This window comes from Embiotoca jacksoni, unplaced genomic scaffold (assembly GCF_022577435.1).
Source record: "Embiotoca jacksoni isolate LCO1_2020_lvr unplaced genomic scaffold, fEmbJac1.0.p SCAF_1, whole genome shotgun sequence".
In the NCBI taxonomy this organism is placed as follows: Eukaryota; Metazoa; Chordata; class Actinopteri; family Embiotocidae; genus Embiotoca; species Embiotoca jacksoni.
The window spans coordinates 2801937-2818367 of record NW_027185229.1 but is presented as its reverse complement, the minus strand read 5'-3'; the positions used below and the strand labels follow the sequence as shown (position 1 = coordinate 2818367).

General features: G+C 45.6%; 3 protein-coding genes across 4 annotated transcripts; 2 read left to right on the top strand and 1 right to left on the bottom strand.

Annotated features, from left to right (window-relative positions):
* Positions 1-551: 551 nt before the first annotated feature.
* zc3h10 (zinc finger CCCH-type containing 10) lies at positions 552-7100 on the bottom strand. Of its 2 annotated transcripts, none has more exons than XM_069155321.1 (3): positions 7016-7100; positions 4869-6074; positions 552-1504 (listed from the first exon to the last, which is right to left on the bottom strand). In XM_069155321.1, the coding sequence occupies exons 2-3, from the start codon at positions 6009-6011 to the stop codon at positions 992-994; spliced, it is 1656 nt and encodes a 551-aa protein (XP_069011422.1). In that variant the 5' UTR covers positions 6012-6074; positions 7016-7100; the 3' UTR covers positions 552-991. The 2 variants fall into 2 exon arrangements, with proteins under 2 accessions (XP_069011422.1, XP_069011421.1); XM_069155320.1 differs by lacking the exon at positions 7016-7100 and adding an exon at positions 6569-6763.
* Positions 7101-7143: 43 nt separating this feature from the next.
* On the top strand, positions 7144-7812 carry LOC138201825 (dnaJ homolog subfamily B member 9). The gene is made up of 2 exons (XM_069155333.1): positions 7144-7383; positions 7544-7812. The coding sequence occupies exons 1-2, from the start codon at positions 7146-7148 to the stop codon at positions 7810-7812; spliced, it is 507 nt and encodes a 168-aa protein (XP_069011434.1). The 5' UTR covers positions 7144-7145.
* Positions 7813-8252: 440 nt separating this feature from the next.
* LOC138201814 (sorting nexin-6) lies at positions 8253-16054 on the top strand. The gene is made up of 14 exons (XM_069155323.1): positions 8253-8334; positions 8489-8599; positions 8747-8854; positions 9510-9570; positions 9694-9818; positions 10965-11048; positions 11133-11207; positions 11307-11337; positions 11455-11542; positions 12058-12097; positions 12180-12266; positions 12410-12499; positions 12678-12743; positions 12858-16054. The coding sequence occupies exons 1-14, from the start codon at positions 8329-8331 to the stop codon at positions 12993-12995; spliced, it is 1110 nt and encodes a 369-aa protein (XP_069011424.1). The 5' UTR covers positions 8253-8328; the 3' UTR covers positions 12996-16054.
* The last annotated feature ends 377 nt before the right edge of the window (positions 16055-16431 follow it).

Sequence of the window (16431 nt, the reverse complement as noted above, 5' to 3'; positions counted from 1 at the left end):
ACGCCCACAGGAACAACAACAAAAAAAAAAGCATCTTCCGCTGCTGCGTCAAACTGCCCAGATCTGTAATTACGCTTATTACTGCGGTATTATGGACACACGCGACGTTTCACTGCATGTTATTTAACAAGCAGCGGTGTCTGATGAAGCAGTCTGACCGTTTACTCACCACCGGACAATATTTTCTGCTGCTTCAGGTTATTTTAAAACAGCACACTGCGCATTCTCCAAAGTCCACTTATCTGGACTGAGCGCGCAGGCCGCGGCCATAATGATTCCCACTGCTTACCGTAAACAGCACCGACTGTTCCGGGTGTTTAAAGAGCCTCACGGATATGAGGCTCCTGGAGAAACAGGGCTTAGTCTCCAGTTTACACAGTGGGGCTCCTCCCAGACAACCACAGCAGGAGGATGAGCGTGTTTGTCCAGTCGTGACTTACAGCAGGCATCTCCACTAATGTCAGCTGTGGATAGAAAAGTGGTTAACAGAGAGACACGCCCGTAAATGAACAGACAGATATCATAAGTAAGATTCACTGCTAAGTGGTTGTTATTGGTTTTTTTTTTTAATGTGCAAAGTACCAAAGTTAATTTACATCAGAGAAAATCCACAAAAACAGAAACACAAACTGCTTCTGATGTCTTCGTGTCCTCCACGAGGAGGGTTCAAACACTATGGATGACTTGAGTTTAGTTCGCTGCCATTTCTTTTAGGTGCACAGACCTCTTGTCAGAGTTCAAAAGTCAGTCAGGCTGCAGGAAAAAAAAAACATCTTTTAAATGTTGCACAGGACACAAGCGGTGCCAATTTAAAAGGACGGATTAGCATCTCTACTGCCCTCTGGTGGAGAAATAAGTGTCTGCATCTCACGGCTGTCACTGTTCCGTCACCAGTTTGAGTCTCATACACATAAAAGGAGTCCATCTATGTTAAAAATCCCCGTTAAGGATGCTACAGTCCGACTCGCGGGTACCCGAGTCCTGCACCGGCTCAGTGAGGCAGAGTCGTGATCCTCATGCTTTGACTCGCAATCGGGTACGACATCATCGGGGTGGTGGCGTGACTCATGGTGATGCCCGGCATAGGCTGCGTCATGGACACGGCCACGGGTGCCACAGACACGGCCACCGGCGCCATAGACACAGGGGGCGCCAGTCCCTGGGCGATGGTCTGCACGAGCGCCGCCGAGAGGGGGGTTATCTCGGGGTTGAGGTGCGGCGGAGGAGCCGTGGGCTGGGCTGCGTTAGTCGGGGGCGCGCTGGGGGCTCCGCTGGAAGCTACCAGGTCCTGCTGGATGACGGCCCGAGGCTGCAGTCCGGCGCTGCTCAGGGTGGTGTGGGTCTGGGCGATGCTGTGATTGTAGGAGCTCACGGCGCCCACAGGGGGCGCCATACTCTGCTCAGCGGGTGCAGGGGTGGAGGACAGCGTCATGACCTTGGCCTGATTGCGGAACTGAGCGTTCTGCTCCAGGAGGACCTCATTTGTGGCCATGAGATTTGAAACCTGAGGAGCACAGAAGAAAAATAAATTCATAACAGATACTTCAAGATTAAACACACAAAAAAAACGTACACCAACAGACATAGTTTTGTTTGTTTTAAACATTTTGTATGTCAACCAGTTACCACAACATGATTTGCAGAGGATCCAGTCCTCCGCTAGTCTTCCCACAGTGTCTTTGTATTTTAATATTACAGAATAACTTAATATATTCCTTTTTCAACAATGAAGATGGCGCCGCGGATGGCAGCCTCGGTACTTCGCTCTCTCCTACTTTTCATGTTTTTGTTAATTTGGGTTGTTTTCTGCTCTCTTTCTCTGGTCACATCCACCAGGGAGGAACTCTTAAACATCGGCCCGTCCTCTGGAAAAACGCTTTCTCCAGTTTTCACCGGACCAGAACGTTTTTCTGAGTTCTTGGTCGGAGGAGCAGCAGCTCCCGACAAGATTTCCCGGAGACGCCAGAGGAAGCGCGCTGGAGCGCTCGTTTAACTATTCACTTGGCGAATGTCCTCTCTCTGGCAAACAAGATGGACGAGCTGCTGTTTCTTAACAGTAAAACTCTGGACTTCTACAGATCTGCCGCCCTCTCGGGGAAGACAAGGGGATGCGGAATCTTTTTTACATAAGAGAAAGGTTGATGTACGGATGTCACCGTGTTACAGAAATCATGCAGTCCTCACTTAGAGACCCTGTTTATAAATTGTGAACCGTTTTACTCGCCGCGGTGTTTTGTGTCCGTGAGGCGCTGCGACACCTGCTGACCAGATGAACAACGTGAAGAAAACCCACGCGGACTCCCTGCTCATTGTTCTGGGGGATTTTAACAAAGCAAACCTCAGCCACCAACTTCCCAAATACAGACAGCATGTTACAGTGCATCCGGAAAGTATTCACAGCGCTTCACTTTTTCCACATTTTGTTATATTACAGCCTGATTCCAAAATGGATTAAATTCATTTTTTCCCTCAACATTCTACACACAATACCCCATAATGACAATGTGAAATGCATTGTTTTGAAATTTTTGCAAATCTATTCAAAATCAAAAACGAAAAAAATCACATGTACATAAGTATTCACAGCCTTTGCCATTACACTCATAATTGAGCTCAGGTGCATCCTGTTTCCACTGGTCATCCTTGAGATGTTTCTACAACTTGATTGGAGTCCACCTGGTAAATTCAGTTGATTGGACATGATTTGGAAAGACACACACCGTCTATATAAGGTCCCACAGTTGACATGTCAGAGCACAAACCAAGACATGAAGTCCAAGGAATTGTCTGTAGACCTCCGAGACAGGATTGTATCGAGGCACAGATCTGGGGAAGGGTACAGAAAAATGTCTGCAGCATTGAAGGTCCCAATGAGCACAGTGGCCTCCATCATCCGTAAATGGAAGAAGTTTGAACCACCAGGACTCTTCCTAGAGTTGGCCGCCCGGCCAAACTGAGCGATCGGGGGAGAAGGGCCTTAGTGAGGGAGGTGACCAAGAACCCGATGGTCACTCTGACAGAGCTCCAACGTTGCTCTGTGAAGAGAGGAGAACCTTCCAGAAGGACAACCATCTCTGCAGCACTCCACCAAGCAGGCCTGTATGGTAGAGTGGACAGACGGAAGACACTCCTCAGTAAAAGGCTCATGACAGCCCGCCTGGAGTTTACCAAAAGGCACCTGAAGGACTGTCAGACCACAAGAAACTAAATTCTCTGGTCTGATGAAACAAAGATTGAACTCTTTGGCCTGAATGCCAAGCGTCATGTCTGGAGGAAACCAGGCACCGCTCATCACCTGGCCAATACCATCTCTATGGTGAAGCATGGTGGTGGCAGCATCATGCTGTGGGGATGTTTTTCAGCAGCAGGAACTGGGAGACGAGTCAGGATGGAGGGAAAGATGAATGCAGCAATGTACAGAGACATCCTTGATGAAAACCTTCTCCAGAGCGCTCTGGACCTCAGACTGGGGCGAAGGTTCATCTTCCAACAGGACAACGACCCGAAGCACACAGCCAAGATAACAAAGGAGTGTCTTCGGGACAACTCTGTGAATGTCTTTGAGAGGCCCAGGCAGAGCCCAGACTTGAACCTGATTGAACATCTCTGGAGAGATCTGTAAATGGCTGTGCACCGACGCTCCCCATCCAACCTGATGGAGCTTGAGAGGTCCTGCAAAGAAGAACGGGAGAAACTGCCCAAGAATAGGTGCCAAGCTTGTAGCATCATAGTCAAAAAGACTTGAGGCTGTAATTGCTGCCAAAGGTGCTTCAACAAAGTATTGAGCAAAGGCTGTGAATACTTATGTACGTGTTATATTTTCGTTCTTCATTTTTAATAGATTTGCAAAAATTTTAAACAAACTATTTTCACTTTGTCATTATGGGATATTGCGTGTAGAATTTTGAGGGAAAAAAAATGAATTTAATCCATTTTGGAATAAGGCTGTAACATAACAATGTGTAAAAAGTGAAGCGCTGTGAATACTTTCCGGATGCACTGTACGTGTCCCACCAGAGACACGAACACCCTGGACCGCTGCTGCAGTCATTAAGGACGCCTTCCGCTCTGTTCCCCGTGCAGTCCTGGACTCTCTGATCTCTGTCTGACGCATCTCATCCAGAATTACAGGCAGAAATTAAAATCATCTAAGCCTGTGGTCAAGACGGTGAGGAGATGGAGTCAAAGCTGGAACTCCAGGCTGTTTCGACTGCACTGATTGGAGCGTTTGAGAGGCTGCAGCTACAAACCTGCATGAACTCCTCGACACTGTGACATCATACATCGGTTTTTGTGAGGACGTGTGTGTGCCAACCAAAACTTTCTGCACATACAACAACAAACCCTGGTTTACAGTCAAACTCAGGCAGCTCCGTCAGGCCAAAGAGGTCTACAGGAGGGGGGAGGAGGCCTACAGGAGGAGGGAGGAGGTCTACAGGAGGAGGGAAGAGGTCTACAGGAGGAGAATCTGTCAAATGTGGCACAACAGAGTTGGTTGTTGCTAAAATTGTCCAAAGAAGAAACAACTTAACAGTTAGTGATGTTTTTCTGATGATGTCAAAAGTTTGTTTACATCAGCAAAGTCTTAAAAAAACAGCAGTTTTGAGGCATTTTAAAAGAAAAAAATATGATGGGTTGGCAAAGAAATGTTTTTTTGCATGTGGTATGAGCTGCTTAAAGACAAATCAAGTGAATATAAACAGCAATTATGTGTTTACGTAAACGTTACGCAAGAAAATCCTGCAAATCAACCGAGTAAATCTGAACAAAATTATAGTTTGTGATAAAGTCTTTGCGCCGTGCTGAATGTAAACATCTTTCAATCAATTCAACATGACAACCGGTCACAAGGTGCTTCTTATTCTAACCTGCTTCTTCAACTCCTCCACTCTCTTCCTCAGCAGGGAGTTCTCCTCCTCCAGGAACCTGTACTCCAGCGGACGAGGCGGCAGGGTGGCCTGAACCCCCAACTCGTAGTGGCAGCCCACGCTGCCGTCCGCCAGCCGCAGCCCCTCCAGCCGCCGCCTCTTCAGCTGCAGCGCCGTGTGGTCCATCGAGGCCTCCAGCGACCCGGCGTCGAAGAAGCCGCTCTCCAGCAGCGGGTCGTACACCGAGCACGTGCTCCGGTCGTAACGTCGCTGTCCCGAAGAGCTGATGGACAGACAGCCGCTCATGCCGCCGCCCCCGACTCCCCCGACTCCCGAGAGACCCGGATCTCTGCAACCGCCCAAGCTGGGGCAGCCCGTCCCCATCATATTACTTCCCCCGCCACCTCCCACAAGTCCTTGCATTCCTCCACACGCACCCACTCCCACGCCGCCGATCCCCCCCCCTGCATTCACCATCCCAGTGGCACCGGGCCCCATCACACCACCCACACCCACCCTGGAAGGTTCGTACTCGTAGTCCTTTTTGACGTGGCGAAATTTACACTTGTTGCCCCTCTGGCACTCCCCCTTCAGGAAGTCTCTGCAGATGGGAACCTCCCCTCGGCTGTGGGGGAGGTCCATGGGGGACAGGCCCATGCGTGCCGCCACTTTCCCTCTCAGTCTGAGGGGCAACTCTCCCGTTTTCTTGTAGTAGTCCTCGTCCTCTTTGGATCCGTGGACGAAGCGGCAGTTGGAGCGCATGCACTCCTTGTTCTGGTGGTCGTGACAGAAGATGAACTCGTTCTTTTGCACCCCCAGGTCGGGCACCTCGTTGACGTCGGGGTGTCTGAAACGGCAGCGTTTCCCTCTCTTGCAGACGTTGCGTATGAAGTCCCTGCAGACGCCGTCCAGCGCCGGTCCCGCACCTTGTCCCCCGCCTCCGCCGTTCCCGCAGCCGTTCCCGAGCGCTCCTCCTCCACCCATGCCTCCAGAGCCGGACACGTTCCCTCCGACGCTTCCTCCCGAGCCTCCTCTGCCCTCCGCCGAGCCCCCTGCCAAACCAGACCCGGGTCCGCCTTCCTCACCCAGACCAGCACCGCTCCCACCACCACCTGATAGGTAGGAACTGTCCCGGTCAGGCATGGCGCTCGGCCCCGCTCGAGGAGAAAATAGCACTCATGGGTGTGAGGAGGTGGCTGACGTGACCTGGCAAACATTCACACACAAAAGGTCGACAAGTCAGGAATGGATTTCTTTCCTTGAAGAAATACAATCTGGTGTTCAGCCATCTGATTAGATGTCAGCTTGAAAAGAAGAACATGTATGTTGATGTGAAAGATGGTGGAGGATGAGGGATGGAGAGAGAGAGGAGGAGGAGGAGGAGGAGGAGGAGGAGCATCAGGTAAACTGCATCAGGTGAGGGCAGAGATATTCACACGTGACAGAAGCTTGTCAACAACAAGTAGCACCGGTTGTTGTTGCCACTAGAGGATGAGCCTCAGCCAGTGCTTTGGTAAAACAACACAAAATAACAACCTCCAGTAGACAAAGCGCACTCTGTCGCATCATATTCCTGACGGAAAAGAGCCTAAATCGGTGCAACGAGCTCGTCGTCTTCACTGAAGAGATCAAAACTCGCGAAGATAAAAAAAATATTTAAAAAAAAAAAGCTAACTAGCTAAATGCTAACGTTAGCTTACCAAAGTGAACCCAGGAGCAAAATGCAGAGAACAACCCGGTGACTCTCAGACAGAAACACCGAGTCACGGAGATGTCTACAGAAACGTCTGTAAACAACAACAGTCGGGTTTGTGTTGTATTTGGCGGTTTCCCAAGGCCCCGGTGCTGTTTACCACTGCTCCTGGTGCATCTTTCATAACCAACGAAGAAGAAGCGTCTTCCTCTCCGCTCGCTCGGGAGTTTCTGCCCCCCAGCGGCGGAAACGGCGAACCGCATCCGAGTACATCTGCAGTTTGTTCGCCTTTTTTAAACCAGGAAATCACTTATACACGGTATAAAAGCGGATTTATAGATTAGCAGCAGCAATGGACGAGGTTACCTTCACTTTGATGCTCATTTACCACGATGTTTGCACGTATTTGGGCTGATTAAAGCTAAAAATTTAAAAAAAGTATAATTATGTGTACCTCGGGATTAAGCAGAAGTCTCGCTGACGTGTAAAGCAAACAGATGTGTGGAGATGCGCTGTCAAACTCGCACGGTTGCTGCACTTCCAGATAACCTTGCTTTGTTTTGAGCTCCCCATCCGGGCTCGGCATGGCCGCGCAAGGTGCTCCCCGCTGGACGCAAACCTGCGTGGTCCTGCTGCTGTGCCTCCCCGCAGCCCTGCCCGCCGCCCCGCAGCCTCTCGGAGATTACTACGACACCCTTCACGTTGAGCCAACAGCGACGGGCGGACAGATTAAAAAGGCTTTCCGCAAACTGGCCGCGAAGCAGCACCCAGATAAGAACAAGAGCGCCGACGCAGAGAAGACGTTCAGGGAGATTGCTGAAGGTAAACAAAGTCCGCAAATTAGTAGTATTATTATTGATTTTTTTGTCTATACTGTTGATGAAATTTAAACTAGGGAAATTAATTCTAACACCTTTAAAAGAGGTGATTTCTTTATTGGCAGGACTTTAAAAAACAAAAAAATTCTTTAAATTCCCCCCAGCCTACACGGTGCTCTCCAACCAGGAGAAAAGGAGGCTGTACGACAGCGTGGGCCACAAAGCTTTCCTGAACAATGAGGCCTCTGCTGAGACCGAGGACGACACAAACTTCCATTTCTCCCACTTCTTCCACGATTTTGACGCCAGTCCCTTTGTGAAGGAGCAACACGTTTACTGGAGCTTCCAGGAGGAACACGAGGAAGAGGAACATTACTGTTTTGAGGAGCAACACTTTCACTGGAGCTTCCAGGAGGAAGAAGAGGAACTGTAATGTTTTGAGGAGCCAAACTTCAGCTTCCACTTTGGGGATGTAGATGGAAATGAGATATGAACTGTTGTGTTTTCTTGTGTTGGTAATAAAGTCTCTATTTTAAATTGTATTTTTGTATTCAGTATGAAGATATAAACTCAAACAGACCTTTGGAAAACTGTGTCTCCTTCTTTTATGAGATAACTTGTAAATTCAGAGGCGGACAACTGATTGGACCGTTATGGACACTTTTTCCTGTGTGGGTGTGTCGAAGGTCCTGAGTTACTCACTAAACATCGTTTACTCATCTATTTCCCTGCGCCAGCACTTTACATTTGGCACCGTTTTACTCCCTTTCCTCTCAGGGACCATTGTGCACTTTGACCCAGAGGATATCCTGTGCAGTCTCAGCAGTTGCAGCTTGAGAGCAGACCAAAGAAGATCTTCACAGCTTTTTGTTTGCACCTTTGTTGAGATTTAAACATTCGACAAAGCAGGAAAAGGACAGACTGGGAGCATTAATTTGAAAGCAAGAAAATGATGGTGAGTAAAACAATTTTTTGGAAACCTCTTGAGTGTCATGTGACTCCATGAAAACAGTGCAGGCAGTGTTTAACTCCCTTTTAAATGTTAGTTTGCATGTGTATTTAATCTCAGCTTGTTTTGACATCACTGACAGACACATTTTGAATTACAGGAAGAGGTAAAAGAAGTGACGTCTTTTCTGAGCATTCACGGTCAAAACATCAAAGTTTCTGAGGTGATGCAAGACGGGGACGCGCTTACTTTTCTGATTATTTCTCAAAAGGTGAGAAAATGATTCTGCTGGTAAATCAGGATGAATGCAGCAAATACTATGAAAGGACAGATGAGTTAAAAAAAAAAAATAAAAAAAAAAAAAAAGTATGATTATGAAAAGCATTTTTGTGATTCTGATGAGCTGTTTCTGTCGCAGCTGTCTGGAACAGGCGAGTACCACGTGGGTCGGACCTGGGATGATTTTGAATGGCTGCAGCAGCACCTGTTCTCTCGGGAGGATGTGCCCGGGATACAGGGAGTCATAGTCAGTATTTATTTCATCAACTTGTAGCCTGGGAGTGTTGTCCTGTTGATAACAAGTCAAGAGGGTCAATAATAGAATATTTTGGTTGCTTATTTATTGAAGCAACGAACCAAAATGGGGATTCTGTTGACAACCTTCTGTTTAAGGTTTGTGTGCCATTTTATCTGTAAGTTAAAGTGCTCAGAAGCTTTATCAGTGATAACATGAAACTTTTTAAACAATATATATTTAATTTTTAAACACTGAGTTTGGCATTTGTTAATGCAAAATAGAAAATATGCAACTTCTATCCACGTTATGAGGAGCATTTAGTTTCTTCTTCCTGCCTTTCCTTCCATACGTCCTTCTTTTCTTCGTAATCAGGAAGCTGGTTTTAGTGCCACAGTCCTGTAGAAACTCAAGTAGAAGCTTGGTAAAAAAAAAAAAAGGCTACTTCCTGATATACAGTATGTGCGTGTGTGGTGGTTGGGGGGAGGGGGGGTTGTGATGCAGTGCACAACCAGATGTTGTGTAATATCTCATACTGAGCATATAATGTGCATATGTGTCATGTAAGTACTGAATAACATCAACCGCTCCAACATCTTCCAAAAAAAATATTAACATCTGTTTTGAAAATTTATAGAATAAAGATCTACTTTTTGTCTATTTCAAGTTTCCACCTCTTCCTGCAAAGGCTCCAGTGAATGCATCTGCCAAGGTGATGAAACAGCTGGGTGAGTACATTTTAAAAATAAGAATAAAAATGAACATTTCAAAATAAAATCAGCGAAATAACACGATTGTGTTTTATGTGATCTGAAGTGTTTACATGTAAAATGCTGCCGGTGTCCCTGCAGGTTTCCTCGGTTTAGAAGACTGGCGGCCGTACTGTAAAGCTTTGGAAACTTTCCTCCGGCAGGTCGCTGCACACAGCATACTCAGCAAAAACAAAGCCGTGGAGGGCTTCCTGACCAGCTCCGAGGTAAGTGGAGTCAAACAGATTTCTATTTTTTTTATCCAGCCTCAGTAAAAAAAAAAAAAAAAAAAAGAGAAGAAGTTTATGTTACAACAGGCTGTAATGTGAATTTTTTTTTATGAGACAGATAATAAACAGTTAAAGTTTTACCATCAGAAGACAGATGTTCATGTGACCAACACAGTAACATCCAAATATGTGGATCATTCATGTATTTGGTGCATAAAAAATCATATATAAGCTGGTCAACAGTATCTAGAGCGTTATATACAAAACAATGGTAAATTTAGATGGTTTTTGTCAACTTGTAATCTGTAAGTTGCAGACCAGGAAGCCACATTTGTGTTTCCCCTCATTGGGACCTTTTCTGGTGTAAACACTGACTTTGTTCGAGCCAAAACCCGGTTCTAATGAGGGGAACTGGGTTTTCCGAGGTTCTGGTTAAGGTCAGCGTTACGGGGTGAGTTGAGCAAACGAGAAATGTTTCAGTTGACACGCAGATAAAAGACTCTGTGTATCATTTCAGCTTTGTAACATAAAATCGTTGTAAACACAGGTGTTACATACAGTTTAAAAGACCTAAACTCTCCTGACATCCTCACATCTAAGTTCATACAACATCCCGAGTGTCATGTTAATGGAACCTACCAGGAAGCTGTATAACTCCGCCCTTTTGGCCTGCAGAGCCTGTTTTCCCCTCCAAACCACCAGAACAAAGAGAAGCTCTATCCTAATGTTTTGCTACCTTGAAGAGGTTGGAAATGTAAAGTTAGTGGATGCATCCACTAACTTTACATTTCCATCCATCATGTTAAAAACAATCATCCATCCATCCAAATCATCAATTCATCCAAACATCAGTCTGTCAGTCCTGAATTGGAAAAAATAAATTGTCGTTTAAATGTGCACACCACGTCAGATGTTCAGTGAACCGACACCACCTTCACTCTAGTTTAATCAACAGGTATCCATGTATGCAGATGCACTCACACACACACACACACACACACGCACGCACGCACACACTCACACACACACACTCACACTCACACACACACTCACAGACACTGCCTCTTCACTACATTTAAACCAGAGGTTTTCCATGTTTATTATAGTCGTTTAATCAAATCTTATCTATGTTCTTGTGTTCAGCCTACAGGCAGACAGAAAGCAAGGAAAAACATTTTCAACCGTCTGAGTCAAGCTGTGGACGGGATGAGGAAAGAAGGCCATAAGGTACGAAGCTGACTGGCAAAGACAGGATTTGTTTATTTGAAAAAGTGGGATTTGAACGCTGTATTGATTGTAATCTGTCCGCAGGATGTGGACGAGTTCTTCCAAACTGAACGGGATCACAACCTCATCCTGACCGGCTGCACCAAGATTGCAGCTGAGGTGACTCTTTGTTGTTTGTCTGTTTTATTTGTCCTCCTCCCTGACTTCTTCTCACACACACTCAGACAATAGTTTTATTCATTTGACTTTTTCCTGCAGAAATTCCTGGATGTGGTTTTAACCGAGCAAAGTGAGAAATCTGCTACTTTCTCTGAGTAAACTTTCATTAAAGTTTGAAAACACAGACATCCATCACAGTACTAATGCTATCTGTCTTAAGTCTGGTGTTACATATGTGTGTTTGCAGAAATAGCCGTTGCTTATGGGCACTTCGCAGCTTCTCTGCATCTCTGCGTGGAAGCAGGCGAGGATCCCAACAAACAGGCTTTCTCCAGGTGACAACATCACCGAACACAGGCCGACGTCACATGTATTTAAAGGCTGAGTCTGTGATCCTGGTGAAAGATGCTCGATTTGTTAACACCCCCCTTCATACTCTTTCAGAAGGCTCCGCCCTCTAAATTCATAGATGCTGGTTGCCAAGGCAACGACGCTAACAACTAGACGTTCCAGCTTTTCTACGGCAAGAAAACTGATGTCATAACTTAAGCAAAACAAACAATATAATATTAAAAAAAAAAAAAATCGTCAAACGAACAACATGTAAGCTTACAAACACAGCATCCAGAACAATTCAAAACGAGTTGCCTTAAGAGTCTGAGACTTTGTTTGTTTCCCATTTTCGGAGCTGCTGCAGTGATCAAACTGTTTATGTCAGATAGACTGAAGTTGACCAAAAGTATTGGATCAGAATCTCTGACTCCACCTTTAATGCCTCTGAACATTTCATACAATTTACAATAAATCATCATAATAAAAATGTACACAAATTGACATTTCTTTCTTTCAGGGTTTGTGTGAAATTATCAGAAGTCTTTGACTCTATGAAGGTAACTCGCTCATCCTTTTTAATAGAAACATACACAGCAGTGCACCGGTGCTTCGGCGAATAATGTGTTTGTGTGTGGGCAGAAAAATATGGCGAGTGTTGCAGAGAACAACGTGAGCACTCTCGGACTCGGCCTGGACTTGGAGTCACGTTACCAGGAGGCGGAGAAGGTGTGTTTTCTAGTTCAGTTCTTTTCAGGACACATTTCAGCTTCATATTATGTAAGTTTTATCCTGATTGAATCCTCTGTGGAAATCAGACACGTGAAGCTGAAACCTGTGACTAATATCTACACTTATTCTGTCCAATAAAGGAGATGCTCTTCAGGAGAATCTGCAAACTAGTGGAGGTGGAGAACGCCAGAAGGAACGCAGAGAAGGCCAAACCTGTGAAGAAGACTGCTGTGAGTCTGAACCTGCTCATTACATTAGCACAGATGTCAATTCTCCCTTGTGTCCAGGAGGTGGCAGCAACACTCCTCTGATTTAATACTGTAGAGCACAAAGAGGAGTGGTGAGGAGAAGACATTAGACTGGTATATTCTGTATATAATGGTGATGACATGTTCTCATCTTCATCAGATGGAAGAGGTGAAGAAAGCTGCAGAGACTGAGTTTGAACACATCAGCGAGGTGGCGAAACTGGAGGTGAAACATCGAGTATAAAATTGGATTTCCCACTGAATTAATTCCAGCGTCCTGTTTGTGTAACGTGCACACACAGCCGTGTACATATTAACGTTAATGTGTGGTGTTTCTCAGATCGCCCAGTTTGAGGGAGCCCGTGTGGAAATGCTGCAACGGGCTCTGGTTCAGTGGTGTGAAAAGCAACTTCTTACGGCCAAAGAAAGCGCTGACCGCTTCAACCAGCACCTGCAGGTCTTCAGAGGGATGGCCTAGTGACCTCACTGCCCCCCCTCCCCCCCACCTCCTCCTCCGTACCGTGTGTCTAAACATAGCACGGGATAACCCCAACGTGTCCTTCACCCTGCTGTGCTGCGGTCTGATGCTTCACTGGGTTCAGTTACAGTAAATAAAGAAGCAAAAGAGAAAAAGTGAAACCATCAGGATGCTCAAACACACCAAGCCGGTATCACGGCAAAACGTGAAATAGTCATGCTTTGGCCTGTCTAGGCATGACAGTTACACGATTTCATGTAGTGGAAAAAATTGTAACCTACTGCATGTGTAGAGGCGTGTGATTTATAGGAAAATGAACCGTAAAGCTAAAACACGTGGTTGAGGTCACTAAATAAGCACATGGTTGAGGTTTGGATACAAAAAACAACTCAACAAAATCATTGTTACCTCCTGGGTTCAAACCTCACAGTCCTGCATGTGACTAATGCCATCAAGCCCCCCCCCCCCTTCTACCTACTAATACCGCCAAAAAATGTCCTTTGCGGGACCTTAGTCACATGATCCTGTGTGTAAGTTTTACGCTTTCAAAACGTGGAACTGTCACGCCTATCCAAACTTCAACCATGTTGTTTTTTAGTAACCCCAACCACGTGTTTTAGCTATAAGTTTAATTTTTCTTGTAAATGTCATGGCTCTACACATGTATGTTACATTACAATACAGAGAAATGTGTAACTGTCACACCTAGACAGGCCAAAGCGTGTCTATTTCACGCTTTGCTGTGATACTGCGTTGCACACACATACAAACACACCTCAATCCTAAATGTAAGTCTCAACCCCTAGCACTGTGTGGGGTCCAGCATTATGGTCCTCAAAAGGTTTTTGGACCCTGCAAACATAGTGGACTACCAGTTTCGGATCCCACGAATATATATAAAAAAGGCCACACTCACGCGCACACTCACACGCACACACACACGCACACACACACACACACACACACACACACACACACACACACACACCGCCTTCCTCAGTCACACTCATTCCTATAAAACCCCGGAAAAAGTAATTATTTTGAGATCCAGCAACGGGCTTTGTCATCTCATAAGGCCTGTCGTGTGTCGTGTGTTGTGTGTTGTGTGTTGTGTGTTTTGTGTTTTGTGTGTGAGACTGTACTCGTATATGTTCTATAACACACAACTACATTTGTGCTGAGAGCGTATTGTGCTCGCTCTCCAGCCACCACATCAGCCGGGGGTCACACAAAATAAAGTGTGATGAATTGATTCCCAAAGTACCTGCTTGCCTTTGTGTGTGTTTCTCACTCCTGGATCATTAATCAGTTGCTTTGACTGCTCCTGCAAGGACGTGGCAGCAAGGACGCGCCGCGCTGCCTTTTCTCTGTTTGCCTTTAGAAACTATTCTCTGCTCTGTGAATGTCTGTTGATGATCTCTCTTACAATCATTTCCCACATGATTGTGTGAAACCTTCAGGGAGGACGGGCATGAAACTATGATACACTTAACTAAAAAACTTCTGCTGATGAAGCTCAATGTCGTCCTCCCCTTCTTGTCCCCGGCAGACCGCAGGTTCATATCTCAGCGCCGCCGTGCGCTTCATCTCATCCGTTCCAGGCCTGTGATCTCTCTGTTGGGTGAATAATGAGGAGTGGTACCCATTTGAGGGAATCAGTCAGAGGGAGACACATGACGAGCGGAGAAGAATTTGGCTGATTTGACAACAGATAAAATACAATCAGTGCTAAGAGTGTGTTTTCAATCTGCACAAACAGGTTGAGTTCAGAGGGGAGTTATTTAGTTTGTCTGTGGTTTGGAAGAAAACCTGTCTCCTCTCAGCATTGGATGGCTCATGCCGTCCTCCCCTCAGGGTACACATTTCCTGGAAGGTCTTGTAACCTGACATCATTTGTACCGTGGATGTGTATCCTCCACCCTCATAACGAGGCCGCAGGCAGCTCACAGTGCTCACAAAATAATAAATGTGTTATTAAGGCGTGGATGATCTCCCCTCGCTCCCTTCAGCTGAGAGGTTTAAGCTCCGCCCACAGTGAGACACAGAGATCAGAGGACAGAAACACAGCAGAGACTCTCACGCTGAGCTGGAAACAAATGTCTGCTCACAAATTAGGTCAATAATATAAATACAATATTTTCAGCTGGACTGTAACACAGGCGGGTGGAGCTATAAAGAGAGTCTGTCACTGAGGGAGTGAGAGATCAAAGTTCGCCTGTGACTTTTCAAATTAAAAGCCCTCCAGTTTCACACAGGGTCCAGTCATACAGTAGGTTTATACTTATGCTTTCAGGAGGGGCAGGGGGTCCGAATCGAAGGGAAACACTGGATTTTATTAGTTAAATCTGATATTTGAACGATTTATTTGACACTTTTCAAACCAGTTTGTGATTAAGTGACCGGACATAAATGTCAGCAAAATTTATTGGCAATCCATCGAATAATTATTGAGATACTTAAGTTTGGACCAATGTGGCATTCACATGTAAGTTCTTTACATGTTAGCGTCAGAAAAACACGCATGTTAATAATTCTGCAGATCTGACCTGGTTAAAACAGGAACTTTTGGTTTTTATCCCATGACATACTACAAACTGCACTTTAGCACCTTCCTGTTGTCATACTCTGTATCACATGTCTGTGTTGGCAACATCAATGAAACATCAGATCACCTGCAAGTCACCGTAACGTCAGTCAACTTTTACTCCTGTTTTATGTTGTCGAGTTCGTAATAAAAAGACATTCACTCTCCTTTTAGTGCACACATTTATTGATCATTAAATCCAACATCTTTATCGTGAAGCCTTTGCACTTCATTTTTGAGGGTTATTGGTTGTAATGGGAAACAGTAAATGTTAAATGTGAGAAGTTTATGGGCCATTTTTATGAATTTGTGGTTTCTCTTCTATCTACCTGAGGATTAAAAAAAAAAAAACCTCAAGCCTGTGAGTTATGGAGGATGTAATGAACCAAATGTATTATACTTTCACTTACTGTAAGTAAGCCAAGTGTATTTTTTTCACAGGTTTTGTATTTTGCAACATTATACTTTGTGTTATTATTCGTTATTTATGATGCTCGCATCCCCGCTGCTTGTCACTGCATTACACAACAGGGGAGCCACATTTCTGTTGCTTTTATTCTACTGCAGCACACACACACACACACACACACACACACACACACACACACACACACACACACACACACACTAATGAGAGAACCTTCTCAACTGCTGGGAGCATGACCCAGATCAAGGACAGTATATATCCTGGCAATGCTCTGTGCATGTATGTGTGTGTGTGTGTATGTGTGTGCATCCCATTGAAAACCTGCACTTAAATCTGATTTGCTAAAGTAGCTCATTACTGTTGGAAAGGCGTCTCAGCGTGCTGCCCTGTGACGACCGTTTTTGTCGGGTGTGAAGTGGAGGAAC